This window comes from Hibiscus syriacus, unplaced genomic scaffold, assembly GCF_006381635.1.
Source record: "Hibiscus syriacus cultivar Baekdansim isolate YM2019G1 unplaced genomic scaffold, ASM638163v2 tig00110788_pilon, whole genome shotgun sequence".
NCBI classification, from domain to species: domain Eukaryota; kingdom Viridiplantae; phylum Streptophyta; class Magnoliopsida; order Malvales; family Malvaceae; genus Hibiscus; species Hibiscus syriacus.
Window position 1 is genome coordinate 392321 of NW_024062863.1, and position 21984 is coordinate 414304.

Consider the following 21984-nt stretch of genomic DNA (forward strand, 5'->3'; position numbering starts at 1 on the left):
CGTAGGAGTTACTAGCCAGTACCATTCCGGTAGATGAAGTAGAGAGGAGACAACTACCGGAAACAATTCTGGATAATACCCTTTGAGCTAAGATCGCAGTTGATTTTTATCTATATGAGCGGAGCCAAGGGTGTTACGCTGACATATACAAACTCAACGATGATATGCATTTGTTGATTGATCGGTCTTGGTGGGGTGTGTTATTAGGGGTTGAAGACAAAGGCTATTTCGATGGGGGGTAAGTCTTATATTTCTTCTTATATTTCATTTTGATTATTTTTTTTAAATTTATGTAATTCACTAATATATGTCTTTTTTTGTAAAACATCATATTGTTGCATGGGTGTCACGTCTTCTAATAGTAAGGAAATTGAAGAAAAATAAAAAAAAACGCGATATACAATTATGCCGACGTCTTTTCACGTAGTTCACTTGAAAAATCAACGACATGAATCATATGTGTTGGCTAATGGACAAGCTAAAATTTATCTTGTATGGTGGGAGGTCGATAAGGTTAGTATTTATTTTTTTAAATATTTTAAAGGTGTTCATAAATAAGTGCGCAATTTGAATTATTCCTTATGATTGCAGGTGTTTATCCCTGTTTTGGAACGTACTCATTGGCTTCTCGTCGAGCTTCAACTCCCATCCCTGAAGACAATAGTATATGACAGCATGATAAATTACATATCATTGTATGATTTGAGAGATATTATTAAGGGATGGAGCTCTCATTTGGCTAAATTTTTGGATGCGATTAATTATTGGACTTATTCTGGAAACAAGAAGCCAAAGAAGTTCAATGTTACAGTTATCAGAGACGAGATCGCGCCACAACAAACGCAGGAAGCCAGAGGGGATTGTAGTCCTCTCGTATGCATGTGCTTGGAGCGTTTGACGACAGGAAGTACACAGTTTCTACCTCCCACCGATAGAGATAGAGGTGCAGTAGGCTTGTGGTTTTGGCATTTTATGGCTAGAGCGATATATGTGAGACGCTGTCTACCTGCATCCGCGTTATGAAAGTGTCCATAAACAATTTGTAAGTCAAATGCAAGTTTTGTTAAGTACCTATAATTCAATAATAATTTGTTGTTTGTTCGTTTTAGATGTGTAGAAAGTGTTGTTTGAGCAAATGTTTGGTTTCTGCAGGTTAATCCTAAAGTGAGCTGTGTGCAATTGATGTATGGATGCATAAACAACTGTTTGGGGTATATTTTTTTATTGTTTAATTGATTCTTAAAAGTCTGATTTGTTTAATTGATGAGGAAAATAAGAATTATTAGCATTTTTCCTTGTTTAATTGATTCGTAAAAATTGATTTGTAAAAGTTGATTTGTTTAATATTGATGTGTAAATAATTCTTATTTGTGCTTGTTTAATTAATTTGTAAAAGTTGATTTGTTTAATTGATGTGTAAATAATTCTTATTTGTGCTTATTTAATTGATTGAAATGTAAAAGTTGATTTGTTGATTTCAAACTGCATCATATTGAAGGCAAAAGACCTGTTGAATGTACACTTTCGCAACGCTAAACTCAAAATCGCAATGCTAAAGTCAAAATTGCAATGCGAAATCCAAAATCGCAACGCGAAAGTCAATTCACGTTGCGATAGTCTAATATGCTTTGCGATTTTCTTGTTGCAATAGTCAAATTCCCATTGCGATAATCAAATTCGCGTTGCGATAGTCAAATTCGCATTGCGATAGTCAAATTTGCGTTGCGATTTTTGCGTTGCGATAGTCATATTCGCATTGCGATAGTCAAATTCGCGTTGCGATTTTTGAGTTGTGATAATCAAATTCGCGTTGCGATATTCAAATGAATGTGTAATAAGTGATAACAACTGAACAGATCATAGCAATGTTCAAACTCAAGTTACTAATACATGTCTAACTGAAAATGTTAAAAGTTTACACATAAAATACACATAATAGTCAAATTCGCGTTGCGATATTCAAATGAATGTGTAATAAGTGATAACAACTGAACATATCATAGCAATGTTCAAACTCAAGTTACTAATACATACCTAACTGAAAATTTTAAAAGTTTACACATAAAATACACATAATACAACGTTTGCATTTAAAAATCACCTAAGTTAATAGTCCCAAAAGGTGAAGCCGGTTGTGATTGGGATTTTGATTTTGATTGCGATTTTGATTGCCTTTTTCTTGACACCATATGAGCTTTGGATTTTGATGAGGATCCATATTTTGGTAGAGGAAAAGATGATTGTGATGGCACTGGTGATCCACATGTCAACCTTGTATGACCATTTTCCTTGCACCGACTACATGTCGATCTCTTCTTCTCATTACTCTTAGACGGTATACGATCGTGACTTTTTGGTCGGCCAGGTAGCCTTCTATCCATGGCTGGTGCCAAAACTATTTGTAAGTCATCTGGTATGTCCCACTCAGAAGGATGTGGAATATGGTAGATAATCTCGGCATAAGTCTGTCGATATACTTCTGTAGTGTAGCAATCCATAGCGTATGCGCTTGAATCATCTTGGTTTAGATGAAGAGCAACTTTTATAACATGGCCACACGGATAACCAGATGTATTCCATTTCATACAACTACACGTCTTTGCATTTAGATCGACAAGCCCATTTAAGTTATTATCCAGTACTTCAAACAAAGTGTTTGAACATGGTTCAACTCTCCATGACGTTGACTTCAAAACACGTTTCGTTATCTTTTTTTCAGTCCATGGTGTAACACGATGTTCCAATGTTCCTGTAAATTTAAATAAAAAATACTTAGTAAAATATATGATAAGTTACGAATTTAAAGAAATAATACCTGCATGGTTTCTTTTCTTGTAGTACCACTGTTGAATAGAGGCTCGAAAAAAATCCATTAACATAGTAATGGGTAATTTCCGGGAATAACGACTTAGAGCGTTGATTGATTCTTCACTATTAGACGTCATGAAACCATATCTTGCTCCAAGTTGATGTACTCTTGACCATCTTTCAAACCCGACATCTTCTAGTGTTTGAGCACACTGAGGCAAAACACGTCTTAAACAATTTATATGCTTATTAAAATCCACTTCCCGATAAGCTTTTACAGCCTTCCAGTATGTCTATTTATGATTTTTTATACCAGCAGACCTTGATTTTAGATTGTTATACAAATGAACACCACAAAGTCCATGAAAAGCATCTGGGAAAAACCTTCTAGCAGTGTTGTCAATTGAGTTTGCCCTATCGGATATGATTGTCAGATTGCTAATAGGACCTATGTAATCCCTAAGATGCCCCATAAATCATGTCCATGAATCAGAGGTTTCAGATTTGCCAACCCCAAAAGCTATTGGCAGTATCACATTGTTAGCATCCATGGCTACTGCTAATAAGTTTACTCCAAGGTATTGACCTTTTAAATGTGCTCCGTCAACTATAATAACTGGGCGCATGCAAGTAATAAACAAACGAATCTACAAAATCATATACACAAGAAATATAATAATTTAAATGTGAAATGCATGTAACTAACAAAAATGAGTCAACAAAATTATATTGATTTACTAACTGCAGCACCAATGGCGATAAACAGCAACTCAAAGCGTCCATCTCTATATGTTTTGATATGAGTTACCGACCCAGGATTTTTCAGCTTTAAATTGTGACAATAAGCCGACAGTTGGGCAAACGATGCTTCTGGCGACCCCCTCAACAATTCCAAGGCATAACATTTGGCTCTCCAAGCTTGAGAATATGATATATTAATCTTGAACCAAGCATTCATGTTAGTCATAATTTCATGTCCCCGATATATCCTGCCATTCAAAAACATTAACTCAGCCAGAAAACCACCCAACACCTTTTTGTTTTCCTGTCTATGGTGAGGAAAAACTTGGGTTCTTGAACATGTATGTTTATCAATAAAAGTCCTAACTTGAAACATTTCACAATCTTTTATCCTCTTTACAATCATACGCCAGGTACAGTTTTTGTCAATCATACACCTTGTTTCGAAACGATCTTTGCTTGATTTGTTAACTTTTAGTTGATAACCATCTTCCACACATTTCGTATACAAAGCTATCTTCAAGTCTTCCTTTGTATCAAAACAATCATCTTTCTTGATACGAATAATTTTTGTGTAACAATCAACTGTTATTTTTACCAACTCTTCTTCCGGTATCTGAAGTAATTCTGGAATATTCTAGTTATACTCCCGTGGCATTTTCTTCGGGGATTTTTCTTCTTCTTTTTCTTCTTTAGGGTTATATGAATGCAGAATGAATGTTCAATATGTTCATTCACAGTCGTAACTTCCTCCTCATTATCATCAATAACATCTTCCTCGGCAGCGGCTGTTTCATCATCAAAATTCGGGTATTTACCAATATCAAAATCATTACACGCAGGGTCTGTTTCTTCTTTTGAAACATCATCAAAATTCGAGTATTGACCAAGATCAAAGTCCGGGTATTGACCAAGATCAAATTCCGAATACCGACTAGTACTCACAATTTTTTCTGTTGGCTCATCATCGTCTAACTGGTTAATACGAAAACCGAAATTTGGTGCTAAAAGTTGATTGGGATTTGGATTAGGGAAAGGTTGTGGGTTTTGAGATTGTGTTTGGTATTGGAAATGTGGAGAAACAAAATTTGCTTGGTGATGAAATTGTGGTGGAACCATTAAATTTTGAGCACCATAAACTGGGGTTGAAAAACTTAGCTAATTACTACCCGCTACTGACCCAACTTCACTACTTCTAGGTTCAACAACATACAATGTAACATCATCTTGTGAAACACTAATATAAGCAATGAATCATTCAACATCTTCATTGTAGGTTAACCAATAAACTTTACCTTTTCTCTGATAAGATAGCCTAAATCCACTTAAGGGCTCTAAATTCAATTTATTTGCAACACGTAATATTAGAGTTTCATAAGTTAACTTTTTTAATGATAGTTTTTGTAACACCCCAATTTAGGGGCTAAAATTTAGAAATTATAAAGTGGTGGACTTAATTGGTATTTTGAAAGAAACAGTGGGTTAAATTGTAAAATTTTAAAGTTGACAGACCGTTTTATGAAGTGCAGGAAGTTCAGTGGCTAAACTCTTGGTTTACCATTTTTAAATATGAGATGTTATAAACCCCAATCCCCCGCATGTTTTCTAGAAAATTTTCCAGTTCCCTCTCCCGTCAACCCCTCTTTGAACTCCGATCTACTCGCCGTCCAACTTCCAAACGACGAGTCGAAACCACCATCGTGTTCGTTGTCAATCGAGGAACAAAACCCCTCAAACCTTTCGTCGTGAATCATCGCCGTTCGTCGTGAATTTCAGTCAGAAGTATCGTCGGTAATAACTCGGTTTTAGTTGGTTTTTCATCGATTCACGACGATCGGGTCATCCGTTTACGACACCTCCCGCACCATTGTGTTCGTTGCATCGTTCCGAGTTTACCGGTGTCATCCTTGGTCTCCGTCGACGGCGGCGCGTGAGGAGGTGAAGCGGTCAAAGTTTCTGATTTGTTGAAATCGAGCTCTCCGCCGTTCAAAATTGTGAACCGAGCTTTGTAAGTATCTCGAAATCGCGCAAAATAATTTTTAGAAATTTTTTCAGGATTTTAGCACTGTTCACGCGCCGCCACTACGCGTGGGGAAGAAACAAATGACCGGTTTGACCAGTTTTGGTGCATAGTTGACCGGTTTGATCGGTCACAACCCGACCCGACCCGTTTACCCGACCCGAACCGTTGACCGACGTTGACCACTGTTGACCAAAACTTTGACTGGCTTTGACCGGGTATTAAACGACCTTTGACTTCGACCGAGTATACCTATCCTGACATTTTTTCGACGTTCCAAATCCGATTCCGCTGTCTGTTTTTCGAAATTCGAACCTAAAGGCCTCGAAATTGCCGGTCAAACCCGTTGACTTTGATTTTGACTGAAAATTCCAAATTTTTGAAAAGTCATATTTTATGCATTTGACGTCCTGAATCCGAATCCGAAGTTCGTTTTGCCAAATTCGAACCCGATAAGCCGTCTTTCACTTATTTATCACCCGATTCGATCCGTTTATCGTAATTAAGCTCCGTTTCTGATATAATTTATGTTGATATGTATATGAGGAATTATTGGAAGTTGAATTGAAGATCAAAGGCATTCGAATAGAATTTTTATGGTCGATCAGTATTGTACGAAAATCGAGGTAATACTTTACTATCTCTTTATGCTTAATAGAACATGTTGGTATTGGTAAATGCATGAATGGAAATGTTTGGTCTCATATGTGTAATTAATGAAGATCTACACTAGATATGAATACAGTATAAAGTAGATAATTGAATATGGCTCAGATGACTATTATAAGAAATTGGAGGACAGTTGGAATTAAATTACAAGTTCTGGAATTAAGTGATAAAAGAATCAACCAAGGATTGTAGATTATAATTTATCTCATTAAAGGTACTTAGATGATAAATTATGAGAATATTTCGATTTGGTAAAATTACGAAATTACCCTTATGTTGGAAAATGACAAGAATTATCTCTGGAAGTTGATTAATAAATCTAAAAAGAATTATTGATCTGCTAAAACTATTGATGTGCATAAGAAATGTTAGTTTTACTTGGAAATTTTGGATAACCGGTTTTTAACCCCAATAAAGTTTATGCTAGATTCTAAAAGTCTTTTAATGAATCATTTCAAGATCAAAGAATGTTTGAGGAAGCAATTAATCATAGAATCTCTATATTATATTATTTTCGTTAGGAGCTAATATCGAAATTATCTGGTTAAGAAATTACGAAAATACCCTTGAGAGATAAAATAATCTAAATTGACCCTGAATGAGAAAATACTTTGAGGATTTATACTTAACTCGATTAAATACAAATTTAATTGTTAAGATCTTGTCTTTGTACAGAAAAATTCATGATATTCCGTTTGTAAGATATGAGAAGACACTTGACCCGAAAATATTCGAATAATGAGTAAATACTTGAAGAGTAATTTATCGGGGGTATTATGCTGTCAGAATTGTTCGAAAGGACTGAAGTAAATGATAATATTGAATTAAATAATAAGACCGGATGACAGGAAAATATTGAGATAGCGTAGATATGTAAAATGACCGAAATACCCCTGTAATGAAAATGACCCAAGAATATCACCAAGCTCAGGAATGATTGAATATCCTCGAGCTCTGAAATAAATAGAATAAAACTGGACATCAAGATGACCAAAATACCCTCATGACCTATACCAAGCAAATGCTTTGGATTAATTAAGGAATCTTAATAAGCATAGGTATTAGCCTACCTTTAAAAGTAATGGAACATAATTTAAGTGAGTAGATCAACCCTAAAGCTATGTCAATACCTGAATGGCATAGATATTACTGGAATGTGTGTTCTTCTTCTTAAGTTTGGCTCGATGATAATTTTGGAATTATTCAACTCAACTCAACTCTAGATCGCATTCAGTACTAAGAATTGGACGTATGTTCGATAAATCAACCATGAAGACCAAATCGAATGGAATGGAAGTACAACATGTATCTAAAATTTAGTAACGTCTAAATTACTCTGAAAACCCCCGAAGTAACTGGAATGGATTTAACTGCTAAATAAGCTAAGTAACCTCAATGATTGAGGATTAAGTAAGTGAATTGGATAAGTCTGGAAATTCTGATGAGTTTATAAGATGTATTGTCCTTATGGAACATGAACTACAAATCAAGCCCGTCAGTATTTCATGATATCGTGAAAGCTTGGAAATGAAATAAAGATCATTGGAAGATCTATTCAGCGGTGATTCTGAAGGTGATCTATGAACAAGAATTTGTGGTATTAAAAAGTAAATACCCTGGAAGAGAAATGAATTGACCAGTGGATATAAATTGTTAAGGTTCTGAATCTTCGTTATCAAGTTGTTCGATTATCCGATCAATTGACATGGATGCAAAGGATTTTGAATACCCTTCTGATTACGTACAACTTCTGAAAACTGTCCGAATAAGATATGATCCTGATAATTCACATTCTGAATAACTGATGATTCTGTCAGTTAATGAACTCTTCCAATAGTGATTCTAAATTCCAACATTCTATCGACATACTGAAGAACTGTGTTTCTCTGCCTGATACAGTACCTCTAAATAATACCTGTAAACTCTGGTGTGTTCCCTAATCATATAAATATTTTATCTGATTTCTGACTTGAATTATGTTATGATACATTACCTGAATTCTATTCTGATTTCTGATCTGGATTCTGTTCTGATATCTGATATGAATTCTGTTTTGATTTCTGATATCTCCATTTACCGACGGAGAAATGTTTTATCTGGGGGGTTTATTGTTGGAGGAAGATTATCTGCAGACTCCTCGGCTTTGTGCTCAGGGTCTAAATGGTATGTGCGGTTGGGTGTATGGTTCTGGGGAACCTCTACATTTATGATGTGAACGGATGAGGGTATATATATATATATATATATATATATATATATATATATGTTTTAAAAAGATCTGAAAAATTACATGGTTTTTGGGAACACACTAGAAAACCTATTCTGATCTCCTGAACTCAGTCATCCAAAATATTTCTCTGAACTGAAAACTCATTGTTCGTTACCACCTGAAATATCAGTAGGATCTTTGCTCAGCATAAAAATATGTAAATGTTCGGAAACAATAAGGAAATAAATATTTATCTGTATATGCACGTTCATCAGCATCATCTGGTAGTTCTGTATTACTGAGCTTTCCAAAGCTCACTCTATTACTCACCTTTTCAGGTTAAAAGAATTGTACCAGTGCATTTATGGACTTCAGTAAGGGAGTTCTTCCGACGTTGTTGCAGAGTATGGTACATGTGATTAGGGGGCATGTAATTGTATTTTGATTTATATACGTGTTTGGAAATCTGTTTTATTTTTAAATAGTGAAAACTGATTTTATAAGTTTACATGTTCTGATAAAAAGTTTTAAATTTTCCGCTATTTTTACAGTAGGTCGCTCCGGTGGCCCTAATGTGACTTCCCGGATCAGATCGGGCTACCCTTATCGGTCTGTGGGGGTTACAATTTTAGTTGAAGATTCATGGGTAAAGGCATATATTGTAAAACACCATGAACATTCTCCCATGACCCTCCAAAACACAAATCTATCCAAACATGATCAACATTAGATGATTTCATTATTGTAAATTAATTTACTAAACAAATGAGCTGCGAAACTAAAACCTGTTGCCGAATGGGGAAGGATGTCGTTGGATATAGGAACGGATGTCGCCGGAGAGAGTGATAGATGCAGATGGAATGAGTTGCGATTTAGGGATTTAGGTTATGAGTTACTGCTGCTGCGTAGTTATATACCCAAAACATTTGTGTTGCGAAACTAAAACCTATTGCGAATTTGAAATTCAGCATTGCGATAGTCAGAATCGCGTTGCGATAGTCAGAATCGCGTTGCGATAGTCAGAATCGCGTTGCGATTTACATATTCGCGTTGCGATTCGCAACGCGATAGTCAAAATCGCGTTGCAAATCTGGAAACTGATTTGCGATACTGGAGATCACGTTGCGATTTAGAGATCGCATTGCGATTTTGTTGGTCATTTTGGCAAATTGAAAAAAAGTTGGTCAAAATCGTATATTATAAGGAATTTTCAGTCACTGAGGTTATTTTCTCAAATAAATATATGAAGATATATTGAATTTAGGGTTTGTAACCAATTGGATTGGATCAAATTTTCGACTAATCTAATTTAATAAACATATATTTTAAATTTTAATTTGATTCGATTTAATTTTAAAAAAGATTTATCCAATTCAAAATTTGATCCGATTTTAATGGAAAAAATGATTTTTCACCCATAAACAATTCTAAACACCCAAAAAATAATTTAAAATTATAATTGAAAAAAATGATTTTCAGCTCAACCTCAAAAACTCAAATTTCAAGCTTTTAATGTAAAAAATCACTTTTGAGGTAAAATTATATTTTATCCTCAAATACTATAATTTTAATTTACAACATAATGTTTAAAATGAACATTTTAACTTTTCAAAATTATTTTTTAACAACAATTTCAAACATTTAAATTTTAAATTATACTTTTAATAGTACTTTTTTATTACACTTTTCAAAATCATTTTTCATAAGTAACACCAAATTGGTTAAAACTATTTCTTTTACAATATAAGTGATTAATTTTATTAAAATTTGAGAAATATCTAAAATTACAATGAATGTTTACAATCATAATAGTAAACTAAACACATCATTAGGATATTCTCTTATAACCATTAATTCAAGAAATTAATCCCTTGATATCATAAAAGGACTATACAAGAAAAAGATGAAAACGTCATAAAAATTCAAACAAAAGATAGATACAAAAAGATATGACTGCATCATAAAAAACCACAACAGAAAATCAAACTATTTAAAGACTATTGATAAATACAAATTAGAGCCAAGCATTGTGAAAAATTATCTACGCGTGCAAACCGCATATCCAAACCTAATATGAGAGTCTAAAATAATAAAGTTAATCAAAATAACAAATAAATATCATTTTAATCAACTGCAATGACGTCAAATCTAACCTTAAAAAATAAACAAAAAAAGCCTAAACAATCGAGACAAAAGACAAAAAAACGTGCCAAAATCAGAGGAAAACATGTCAAAAGAAAAATGTGTAATAAAGATAAAATTATTAATAACAAATGAAAATTAAAGATATGAGACAAAAAAAATAAAAAGAAATAAAAAATATCATCGATCGATAATTAATATCAACACCGATGCCTCGACCTGCTAACTAAAGATGAAAAAGAAAGATCTAACAACGCTAGAGTTTTTTGAGAGCATTAAAAGTATTATCTTAAATTAATCATAATTTTATTTGATAAAATTAAATTTTAAATATATATATAAAATACAAGGGTAAAATGAACATTTCATAATAAAAATGCCTGTAGTGGGCTTTTTGTATAGTGCAAAAAGCGAAACTAAAGTAGAAATTAACGACTAACCTAATTAACACGGAAGAGAGAATATTCCGAATTCCTTCTCGACGCATAATAAAAGTAAAAGGAATTCGACCACTCGCGTCAAAACCATGTGCAGATAAGGCGTCCAACCGTCCAAGTCCTATTTGTTGGCAAAAAAAAAAAAAAATTCAGTGACTAAAATAAGAAAAAAAATAGGCTAGTGACTACATCTGTAGTATACCCAAAACTAAATAAAATTTTCTTCCGGTGCTTCGCTTTTTTTTTTCTTCCTTTTGGACATACGAAAACAATAAAACTGCAAATTTACGGAGTACTAAAAAAGAAGAGAGCAGCGTAAAAATGGGCTTTTCCATCTTCTGATCAGATCAAACCAATTTCAACCGTCAGATTAACCAGTCATCTTTGTGTTATTATATAATCTTCTCTGTGCTTTTCTCAGTCTCATACAAATTTTTTCGTTCTTTTGGAGAGAGTTGAGATTTCGAAGCTCCATCTAAAGGTTATGAATTTTTCGATCTGTAAGTTTCTGATTTCTTTGTTATTTGAAAATTTCGAGTTTGCTTTTTCCCCATATATATATATAATAAATTATTGTTAATGTTGTTTGTTTGGTGGAGAAATTTTGTAAAAAAGAAAAAACATAGATTGATTTTTCTATTCGGAAAGTTGAATTATATATATTATATTGGCTGTCGCATTGATGAACGATCTATGATTCAATTGTAATCACGTTATTTAAATTTGTATTTTACCGAAAATTTCGATAATTGTTAGACTGAGATATTTTTGATATAGTTAGCACATTTGTTGCCTTTTTTATTTTGGTTTCTAAGCTAATTTAGTCTTAATATTGTGGATGAACATGCAGGGTTTAAAATGGTTTTGCTGAGCGAACATAGTAAAGCCTTGGCGCTCTAGTCTAGCAATCTTTTATCTTTTATTCTTTTTTTGAGTAAATGGGCTGCTTTCAATCAAAAGTAACAAGACAATACCCCGGACACGAAGACCCAATTATTCTCGCTTCTCAAACTGCTTGTAAGTTTACAAATTACTATAAATTTTTTGTTCATTTCATTTGGCCTATTGTCTGATTGGTTTTATGAGGCGAAATGCCAATGTTTTCTTAGCATTTTCTTGTCTGTAGCTGAACTGTTGCTATTTGTTTTGGGGTTTTCTAATTCTACTATTAGTCAAGAAACATGACTTTGCTTCAAATTATTCTTGGTTTGTTGTTTTTATGATAATCTGGGAATGGGAAAATTTCAATCAGCTTGAGATAGATTATATAGTTTGCTAATCTTTGACTGTTTTTATGCTCCAAATTTGACTACTTGATTGGTTTTCTTACGCAGTTAGTGTTAGTGAAGTTGAAGCACTTTTTGAGCTATTCAAGAGCATTAGCAGTTCAGTGATCGATGATGGGCTGATCAACAAGGTACAGTTACCAATAGTGTCAATGTAGTTTGAGATTAGGATTACCACACCTGATATCAAGTGTGAGTCGATGATGTGTTGAATGGTTCTCATCACTTCGCTATTTTGTTTGTATTCCTCCCTTGTGTTACTATGCCTCTTTATTTTTCTTGAAGTATCCATATTAAACATCCATGTCTGACACTCACAGCCTAGTTCAAGTAACATAATCCATTCCTGCTTTCTTAGCATTAGAGTATATTTTTCTCACTCTTCCCTTTTCAGTCAACTTTGAAAATTTACACACGAAGTTTGGTGCCCATCTAACTCTTCTGTTATACATGCAGGAAGAATTTCAATTAGCTCTCTTTAAGAATATGAAGAAGGAAAACATTTTCGCAAATCGGGTAATATATTTTGTTACGGGAAGTTCAATATTAATTCAAGTTTCAAATTTCATTTTGCTTTGTCTAAATCATGTTGGACTTGGATGGCATGTCCTGTGCTACCAATGAGTGACTAGGTTGCATGATTATTTACGGGGTTGAGGTTTGTTTTGTGGGGGTGTTTATCACATTTATCTTGCACAAATGCTTAAAATTTAGTACAGATATAAAATTTGGTTTGAGGGGATAAATATCTCTCTAGGTTGCAGTATTTCTTGTCCAGGTTGCAGTAGAGTATTGTACCCTGTCTCATTTTCGTTCTATAAACATGTATTTAATACCAATATGGAAAGTATGAATTGAGTATTTTAGAGAATTTCTAAGATTTGAATTGGTTTATTTCTGCACACTTCTACTACATGCAGATCTTCGATTTATTTGACGCGAAGAAGAAGGGGGTCATTGATTTTGGCGACTTTGTGCGAGCACTCAATGTCTTCCATCCCAGTGTCTCACAAGAGGACAAAATTGATTGTAAGTAAACAGTTGATATAATTATCTTGAATACCTAAATTGTGTTCATCTTCCATCTTATTTTCTAAGTTGATTGTTTTACATTGCAGTTGCATTTAGACTTTATGACATGGATGGAACAGGTTTTATCGAGCGTAACGAGGTATGTTGGCACTTACATGTTTGATATTTATATACCATGCAGAACAGAACTGGTTTTAAAGATTACATATTGCTGCACATGACCCATATTCATATTTTGATTCCATTACATTTTTACCCGAACCTCTTGCAGGCAAATTTATCTTCTGTGATTTTGGCAGGTCAAGCAAATGCTGATCGCACTATTATGTGAATCTGAAATGAAGTTGGCTGATGAAACCATCGAGGCAATTCTTGATAAGGTGAGAGCTTGTTGTCATGTTGTGGTATGGCTGCATAAAGTAAGTTTTTATTGTACTGATGAAAATCTTCCACCACGCCTGGAAATCATTTCGAGTCAATAGCTGCTGAGTCGTAGACTATTTTTTGAAATGGATACCTCTAAGAAGATTTCATGTGAATATGTGATCGCCCGTATTAGGTATCCGGTTTACAGTCAGAATAGAGGAAAGAATATTTGGCATTGTATTTAAGTTCTATCCAACAGTGCGTGTAATTTGCAACTCTATATATGTATAAAATCTTTCGTTGGATTTTACTTAATTTACTATTATTTACTCATCCGTGACAATTTGTGAGCAGACATTCTTGGATGCTGACATGAATCAGGATGGAAAGATTGATATATCTGAATGGAAAAACTTCGTCTCCTGTAACCCATCACTGTTGAAAATCATGACCCTTCCATACCTGAGGTATGTTTTACCAACAATAATCGGTTTACGTAGAAACCTCAAGTCTCTGGGGAACTCAGCCTCCATCGCACATTATGAATCATGCAGGGATATAACGACGACGTTTCCAAGCTTTATTTTTCATTCCGAAGTTGATGAAGTTGCCACATGATTGTTGGAGTATGTGATGGATCATGCATGCATTGCGTTGAGATGCATTTTTTACATGATTTGTGTGAAGAAGGAAATAGGTTTAGATGCTGTTATGAAGGCTAAAGCTATCAAAGCATTCATAAAGATAGCCAGCTAAATGTGATTAGCACTGGTAGTGCATTATTGTAATTCACATTTTTCAAGTTTAATTTTTTTTTATCAATTGATTTGTAGGTAATATATGTTTAGATTTTAATTTGTGTTAATTTGGGTAGGTTGCTCAAATAATCGCTTGAAGACATTAGGTATGCTGGCTATGGCTAGAATAAACAATTCGGTAGCAAAATTAAATTCTTACATTTTATCGATAGTAATTAATTTTTTTAACTTATAATTTTTAAATACAATATTAATTTGACTGTTAAACTCTAATACAATATCAATTTGACTTTTAAACTTTAATACAATATTAATTTGACCATTAAATGTTAAATAAAATATTAATTTAACTTATGAATCTAGCTAAAGTCTCTTGCCGTCGTTTATCACCATTGTGGTTAACCGTTAATTGCCTTTGCCGACGATTGTTGGACCGTAGAATTTGAATTTGTTCATTCCTTCTTGACGTCTTGAATACGTATAAGACATTCATTTTGATGTAGAGAAAAATAAGATGATTTAAATATTTTTATTTTTAAAAATCATAGCTAAAATAAGATGACAATTTTTGTGGAATAATGCAACGGAAAAAAAATCATGGAATAATGCAGTCCATGAATTATTTTTTTATTTGGGGTGATTGTTACAGTGATCTACGAGGTTGCCGGCTGCTCTGAACAATCTGTTTTAGCTATGGTTTAGGTAATTCTTGTTCGGAACACATGACGACCAACGTAGGTCATTTGGAATATATGACGGCCTATGGTAAACTGTAGCATTTGTCCCAGATGAACAAATAATCCTTCGACTGTATTATCTGAGAAATTTTTTTTCCAAAGCATTATTTCACAGATTTTGCCAAAATAAGATATACCGAAAATAAAAGTTACCAATAATGTAGTCTAATTTAAAGAGAAAATCGCCTCAGTGACCAAAAAAAAGTTATAATATACGATTTTAACCAACTTTTTTTGGATTTGCCAAAATGACCAACAAAATCGCAACGCGAAATAAAAATCGCAACGCGATCCCCAGAATCGCAAATCAGTTTCCAAAATCGCAACGCGATTCTTGAAAATCGCAATGCGATAGTCAAATTCGCATTGCGATTTTCCAAAATCGCAACGCGAATATGAAAATCGCAACGCGAACACATAAATCGCAATGCGTATCCGTAAATCGCAACGTGTATCCGTAAATCGCAACGCGTATGGGTAAATCGCAATGCGTATCCGTATATCGCAACGCGTATCGGTAAATCGCAACGATAATACATAAAATCGCAACGCGTATCCGTAAATCGCAACGCGATATTTAAAGCGCCATTATAATCGCTACGCGTATTTTATTTTCAAATTACAAAAACGAATATTAAGACAAAATCCCGTAATCGCAACTCATAACCTAAAACCTAAAATCACAACTCAGTCACATCTCCATCTCTCACTCTCTACGGCGAAGAAATCCGTCCCCATCTCCGAAGATTTCCGTCCCCATCTCCGGCGAAATCCCTCACAACCATTCACGGTCAGAAATCCCTCACAATATTCAGAAATGGAAAATCAACCTCCGAGGGTTAGTTTTTTTAATTATTTTTATTTTGAAATGTTTGCATTATTGTAGGTTTTTCATATTGAAACTGATGATAAGTTTACTGGTCATCTCAATAATAGATTAACCATTTCACTTAGATTTCATTTCGCGTTACGATTCTCTCGTTGCGATTTTCATTTCGCGTTGTTATTCTCTCGTTGCGATTTTCAAGTTAGTATTTGTCTTTGTCTTTGTTCTGTCTTTTGGTTGAAGTAATGCAATCCATTCAAGTTTCAATTTGCAGAAGAGTCGCAACGAGATAAATGAAAATCGCAACGAGAGAATGACTGTCGCAACGCGAAATGACAATCGCAACGAGAGAATCGCAACGAGAGAATCGCAACGCGAAATGAAAATCGCAACGAGAGAATCGCAACGCGAAACCAAAATCGCATTGCGATTTTTATTTCGCGTTGCGATTCTCTCGTTGCGATTTTCATTTCGCGTTGCGATTCTCTCGTTGCGATTGTCATTTCGCGTTGCGATTCTCTCGTTGCGATTTTCATTTCAACCAAAAGACAAAACAGTGTTGCAAATTTTAGTTTCAAGAATAAACTACTACTTTTTATGTTTATTGTTTTTGGTATATCTTCACAGTGTAGTTTTTGGTATATCTAACTTGGTATGTTTATTGTTTTTGTAGAAATTTTTTTCGGCTCAATTGACCTTGAGAAATAAAGTCAGCCTGGCCACTACAATTGCTTCGAAGCTTTCACCTGCTCAAAGACAATTGTTTGAGGAAACCTGCTTCGGGCCATGGCTGAGAGTACAGCATCCGGGTGGAGATGCTAATTTGACCCATTTGTGGCTTCAGACCATGACATCAAATCTACCCGACAGTATACAACGTGGTGAGGAAGAGATATGGTTTCATTTTCCACCAGCGTATACTTGCTTTGGGCGGAAGGAGTTCTGCTTAATCACTGGTCTACGATTCGGACACGATGATGTAGGCCGGTACACTCGTCATATCGCCCGCCCATCATGGTTATCCCGGGTTTTTCCGGATGAGTCAATGGAGAAGCCGAACCTACATGTCGACGACCTGAAGAAATATAACTGGGCGCATGCAAGTAATAAACGAACGAATCTACAAAATAATATACACAAGAAATATAATCATTTAAATGTGAAATGCATGTAACTAACAAAAATGAGTCAACAAAATTATATTGATTTACTAACCGTAGCACCAATGGCGATAAACAGCAACTCAAAGCGTCCATCTCTATCTGTTTTGATATGAGTTACCGACCCAGGATTTTTCAGCTTTAAATTGTGACAATAAGCCGGCAGTTGGGCAAACGATGCTTCTGGCGACCCCCTCAACAATTCCAAGGCATAACATTTGGCTCTCCAAGCTTGAGAATATGATATACTAATCTTGAACCGAGCATTCATGTTAGTCATAATTTCATGTCCCCGATATACCCTGCCATTCAAAAACATTAACTCAGCCAGAAAACCACCCAACACCTTTTTGTTTGCCTGTCTATGGTGAGGAAAAACTTGGGTTCTTGAACATGTATGTTTATCAATAAAAGTCCTAACTTGAAACATTTTGCAATCTTTTATTCTCTTTGCAATCATACGCCACGTACAGTTTTTGTCAATCATACACCTTGTTTCGAAACGATCTTTGCTTGATTTGTTAACTTTTAGTTGATAGCCATCTTCCACACATTTCGTATATAAAGCTATCTTCAAGTCTTCCTTTGTATCAAAACAATCATCTTTCTTGATACGAATAACTTTTGTGTAACAATCAACTGCTTTCTTTATCAACTCTTCTTCCGGTATCTGAAGTAATTCTGGCATATTCCAGTTATACGCCCGTGGCATTTTCTTTTCTTCGGGGACTTTTTCTTCTTCTTTTTCTTCTTCAGGATTATATGAATTACAGAATGGATGTTCAACATGTTCATTCACAGTCGTAACTTCCTCCTCATTATCATCAACATTACATTCTTCGGCAACGGCTGTTTCATCATCAAAATTCGGGTATTGACCAATATCAATATCATTACACGCATGGTCTGTTTCTTCTTCTGAAACATCATCAAAATCCGTGTATTGACCAATATCAAAGTCCGGATATTGACCAAGACCAAATTTCGAATACTGACTAGTACTCACAATTTTTTCTGTTGGCTCATCATCGTCTAACTGGTCAATACGAAAACCGGAATTTGGTGCTGAAAGTTGATTGGGATTTGGATTAGAGAAAGGTTGTGGGTTTTGAGAAAAACTTAGTTGATTACTACCCGCTACTGACCCAACAATACTACTTCTAGGTTCAACAACATACAATGTAACATCATCTTGTGAAACCCTAATGTAAGCAATGAATCGTTCAACATCTTCATTGTCGGTTAACAAATAAACTTTACCATTTCTCTGATAAGATAGCCTAAATCCACTTAGGGGCTCTAAATTCAATTTATTTGAAACACGTAGCATTAGAGTTTCATAAGTTAACTTTTGTAAAGACAATTTTAGTTGAAGATTCATGGGTAAAGGCATATATTGTAAAACACCATGAACATTATCCCATGACCCTCCAAAACACAAATCTATCCAAACATGATCAACATTAGATGATTTCATGGTTGTAAATTAATTTACTAAACAGACGAGCTGCGAAACTAAAACCTGTTGCCGGATTGGGAAGGATGTCGTTGGATATAGGAACGGATGTCGCCGGAGAGAGTGATAGATGGAGATGGAATGAGTTGCGATTTAGGGATTTAGTTTATGATTTCAGTGTTATATACCCAAAATTTCAGTGTTGTGATTTACATATTCTCGTTGCGATTTACGGATTATCGTTGCGATTTACAGATTCTCGTTGCGATTTACGGATTATCGTTGCGATTTACGGATACGCGTTGCGATATACGGAAACGCGTTGCGATTTACGGATACACGTTGCGATTTACGGATACGCATTGCGATTTATGTGTTCGCGTTGCGATTTTCATATTCGCGTTGCGATTTTGGAAAATCGCAATGCGAATTTGACTATCGCGTTGCGATTTTGGACACTGATTTGCGATTCTGGGGATCGCGTTGCGATTTTTATTTCGCGTTGCGATTTTGTTGGTCATTTTGGCAAATCTAAAAAAAGTTGGTTAAAATCGTATATTATAACTTTTTTTTGGTCACTGAGACGATTTTCTCTTTAAAATTTATTATTGTAACAGAAAAAGAACGAGAGAAACCCTAGATTAATATCACCGCTATGAATCGGCGATAACGGTAGCGATTAATATCATCGGCAAATAAGAAGAGAAGAGATAATAAGATGTACAGAGGAGAGAGAGCGGCCGGTGGGTCCAAGGGAGAGGTTGCGTCTGTGGATCGGAAATGGATCAGCGAGGAGCTTGATAAGCAGCTGGAACGGTCGTCGCCGTCCACTTCGAGGACGACGAACGGCAAGGATAAGTCCGCACACTCCCTTCTCATGGGGAAGCATCCACCTGATCATCATCGCGACTCTCGTTCCGGTTCTCTACCCAAAGCTAACATCTCAAATGGTATAATTTTTAATCACATTTCCCTCTTTCAGTAATTAAGTTATAACTTTTTTTTAGAAAAAAATGGATTTTTTTCTTCTAGTTTCCATATGCGAACATATGAGGAATATAGGTTTCTGTAACCTTTTATTTAATTTTATGATTAAAATTGCATGCTTCATTTGTTTTCCTGTTTGTTTGATTCTACTGAAATGAAGCTTGCCCAAAGGTTTTGAAATGTACGTGATTGAAGCTGTTGTAAACTAAATTGTGAATATTTTATGCCTATATTTTTTTATAAGGGTGAGAAAAATAAGATAAGGCTAATATTCTTAATTTATATTGTCACAATCTTTGCTTTGTTGAGATTATATAGATATTGGCCAAACCCTGTATTTGTATGAAATAAGATTTCCGCAACACCGGTGTTTATAACTCTAAGGTAGTGTCGGCATTGAAACTAAGTTGGTTTTAGCTTTTCTTTTTAACCCTTTTGGACGGAGCATTCAATTTCCGAAATCAAACGAAATGCTTATATGCAGTAAACCTCCATATTTTTAGTTTTTAATATTTTACTATAGTGTGTCACGATTGTCCATTCGGTAGATTCTTCTTTTCTATTTTCTTATTCTTTGTGAACAATGTTTTCAAAGTTAGGGTTGTTACCTTTTGGTTTTTTCGGTGACACTGCTTTCCTATTTCGCTTGTTATTGACATATGGTTTCCCATTTTGCTTGTTATTGACAAATGCTAATGCAAATTTTGATTACATTAGTCGCAGATGAATCTGAAACCAAAACAGAGGAGTCAGATGTTAGTGGTTCCGATGGGGATGACACGACTTGGATCTCATGGTTTTGCAATCTAAGAGGAAATGAATTCTTTTGTGAAGTTGATGATGACTATATACAAGATGATTTTAACCTTTGTGGGCTAAGCAGCCAAGTTCCTTATTACGATTATGCGCTTGATTTGATTTTAGATATTGAATCTTCACACGGTAAGTACATAGTATGTTTCTTCTCATGTCAAGTTGTTTAGGGTTTGTGAAAATTTGATTGCTCTTGATTTTGTTGAAGTCTTTGAGTGGCATCTTGCCATTAGTTTTTTAGAGTGCTCACATATGTCTCATTTATTTTCTTTGAAGCATCTGGTTTCATGATTGGTTTCATTCTAATTTGACTGCTTTTAAATATCAAAGATGGCAAGATTTCCATTTTTTCTGCATTTAATGTTCTTGATGGCATTTTAATTTAAGTGGGGCAGTATTTATGTCATCTAACAACAAGGCAAGTGTCTGTTTCATGTTTCTTGCGATGCGTAATTTGTGTTGGGCTGACATTGATAGGAGATATGTTTACGGAGGAGCAAAATGAATTAGTTGAATCTGCCGCTGAAATGCTTTATGGTCTGATTCATGCTCGGTTCATATTGACAAGCAAAGGAATGGCTGCTATGGTGAGAAGCTCACCATGGTATTTGATGTTATAGTTCCATTTTTACATATTAATATATAAAACTTTACAACAATGTTTTCGAAACTTTTACAGCTAGACAAGTACAAGAACTACGATTTTGGAAGATGCCCAAGAGTTTACTGTTGTGGACAGCCATGTTTTCCGGTTGGTCAATCTGATTTCCCTCGGTCAAGCACCGTAAAAGTATACTGCCCTGGATGCGAAGATATTTACTACCCTCGGTCCAAGTATCAAGGCAGTATCCTTTTGGTCACTGAATTAATTGCTACTTGATACATGCATGCATGCCATGAATAAGCTTTCCTTTCTACCACTTCCATGCATTTATGATAGTCACATGATCAAAGTTTATATATACAATCAATGTTTATTTTTCCGACATTTCTGCCATGGCGTGTTTTGATTTTACCTTAATTATTTCTATCTAGACATCGACGGAGCCTATTTCGGGACCACATTTCCTCACCTGTTCCTGATGATGTATTCGCACCTGAAGCCACAAAAAGCGACTCAAAGCTATGTTCCAAGAGTATTTGGGTTCAAGCTCCACAACCCATAATACTGGGATTAGAGCTTCCCTCCTGCGAAACAGTTTACTGACGAGTTTGTATTCGGTATTCCTCGGCTTCTATTTTTGGAAGTACTGTTATCGAAAAATCAGGTATAGTTTGGTAGTCTTTTGAGGTAATCATGTTTCAGTTCCTTTTCATATGTTCTAAATGAATTACCATAAAATCATTTCTGCAACCAGCAAGTATTAATCTTCAATTTTATCAGCCGGCTTCTTCATCCGAATTTTATTTGCACTGTGTAGTGCCTCGAACTCCCGGAATGTCGTATCCTGTATCACCTAAAAGAAAGAATTCACTAGTGGATCAATTGTCCCATATAAATTTTCTAAGAATGTTCCTTTTTCAATCAATTTGCCCC

At 34.8% G+C, this 21984-nt stretch overlaps 2 protein-coding genes and 1 long non-coding RNA gene across 4 annotated transcripts in view; 2 read left to right on the forward strand and 1 right to left on the reverse strand.

Annotated features, from left to right (window-relative positions):
• On the forward strand, positions 1-21827 carry LOC120140823 (casein kinase II subunit beta-2-like). The gene is made up of 7 exons (XM_039155805.1): positions 1-11; positions 13284-13289; positions 19290-19597; positions 20352-20576; positions 20925-21034; positions 21127-21292; positions 21483-21827. The coding sequence occupies exons 3-7, from the start codon at positions 19366-19368 to the stop codon at positions 21611-21613; spliced, it is 864 nt and encodes a 287-aa protein (XP_039011736.1). The 5' UTR covers positions 1-11; positions 13284-13289; positions 19290-19365; the 3' UTR covers positions 21614-21827.
• The window catches only part of LOC120140826, a 26508-nt gene continuing 15802 nt past the window's right edge, over positions 11279-21984 (reverse strand). The window contains exon 5 of the long non-coding RNA XR_005517741.1: positions 11279-11408. This is a non-coding gene — a long non-coding RNA (uncharacterized LOC120140826). The remainder of the gene's footprint in view (positions 11409-21984) is intronic.
• Positions 11420-14517, forward strand: LOC120140824 (calcineurin B-like protein 1). Of its 2 annotated transcripts, XM_039155806.1 has the most exons (9): positions 11420-11526; positions 11877-12043; positions 12361-12443; positions 12769-12828; positions 13233-13341; positions 13431-13483; positions 13644-13724; positions 14065-14177; positions 14265-14517. In XM_039155806.1, the coding sequence occupies exons 2-9, from the start codon at positions 11965-11967 to the stop codon at positions 14326-14328; spliced, it is 642 nt and encodes a 213-aa protein (XP_039011737.1). In that variant the 5' UTR covers positions 11420-11526; positions 11877-11964; the 3' UTR covers positions 14329-14517. The 2 variants fall into 2 exon arrangements, with proteins under 2 accessions (XP_039011737.1, XP_039011738.1); XM_039155807.1 differs by lacking the exon at positions 11420-11526 and having other exon boundaries at positions 11859-12043.

Coding starts and splice junctions, on each gene's coding strand:
- LOC120140824 (XM_039155806.1), top strand. CDS start 11,965: ATGGGCTGCTTTCAATCAAAAGTAACAAGACAATACCCCGGACACGAA. Junction 12,044..12,360: donor TCTCGCTTCTCAAACTGCTT/GTAAGTTTACAA, acceptor TTTCTTACGCAG/TTAGTGTTAGTGAAGTTGAA. Junction 13,725..14,064: donor TCGAGGCAATTCTTGATAAG/GTGAGAGCTTGT, acceptor ATTTGTGAGCAG/ACATTCTTGGATGCTGACAT.
- LOC120140823 (XM_039155805.1), top strand. CDS start 19,366: ATGTACAGAGGAGAGAGAGCGGCCGGTGGGTCCAAGGGAGAGGTTGCG. Junction 19,598..20,351: donor CAAAGCTAACATCTCAAATG/GTATAATTTTTA, acceptor TGATTACATTAG/TCGCAGATGAATCTGAAACC. Junction 21,035..21,126: donor GCAAAGGAATGGCTGCTATG/GTGAGAAGCTCA, acceptor AAACTTTTACAG/CTAGACAAGTACAAGAACTA.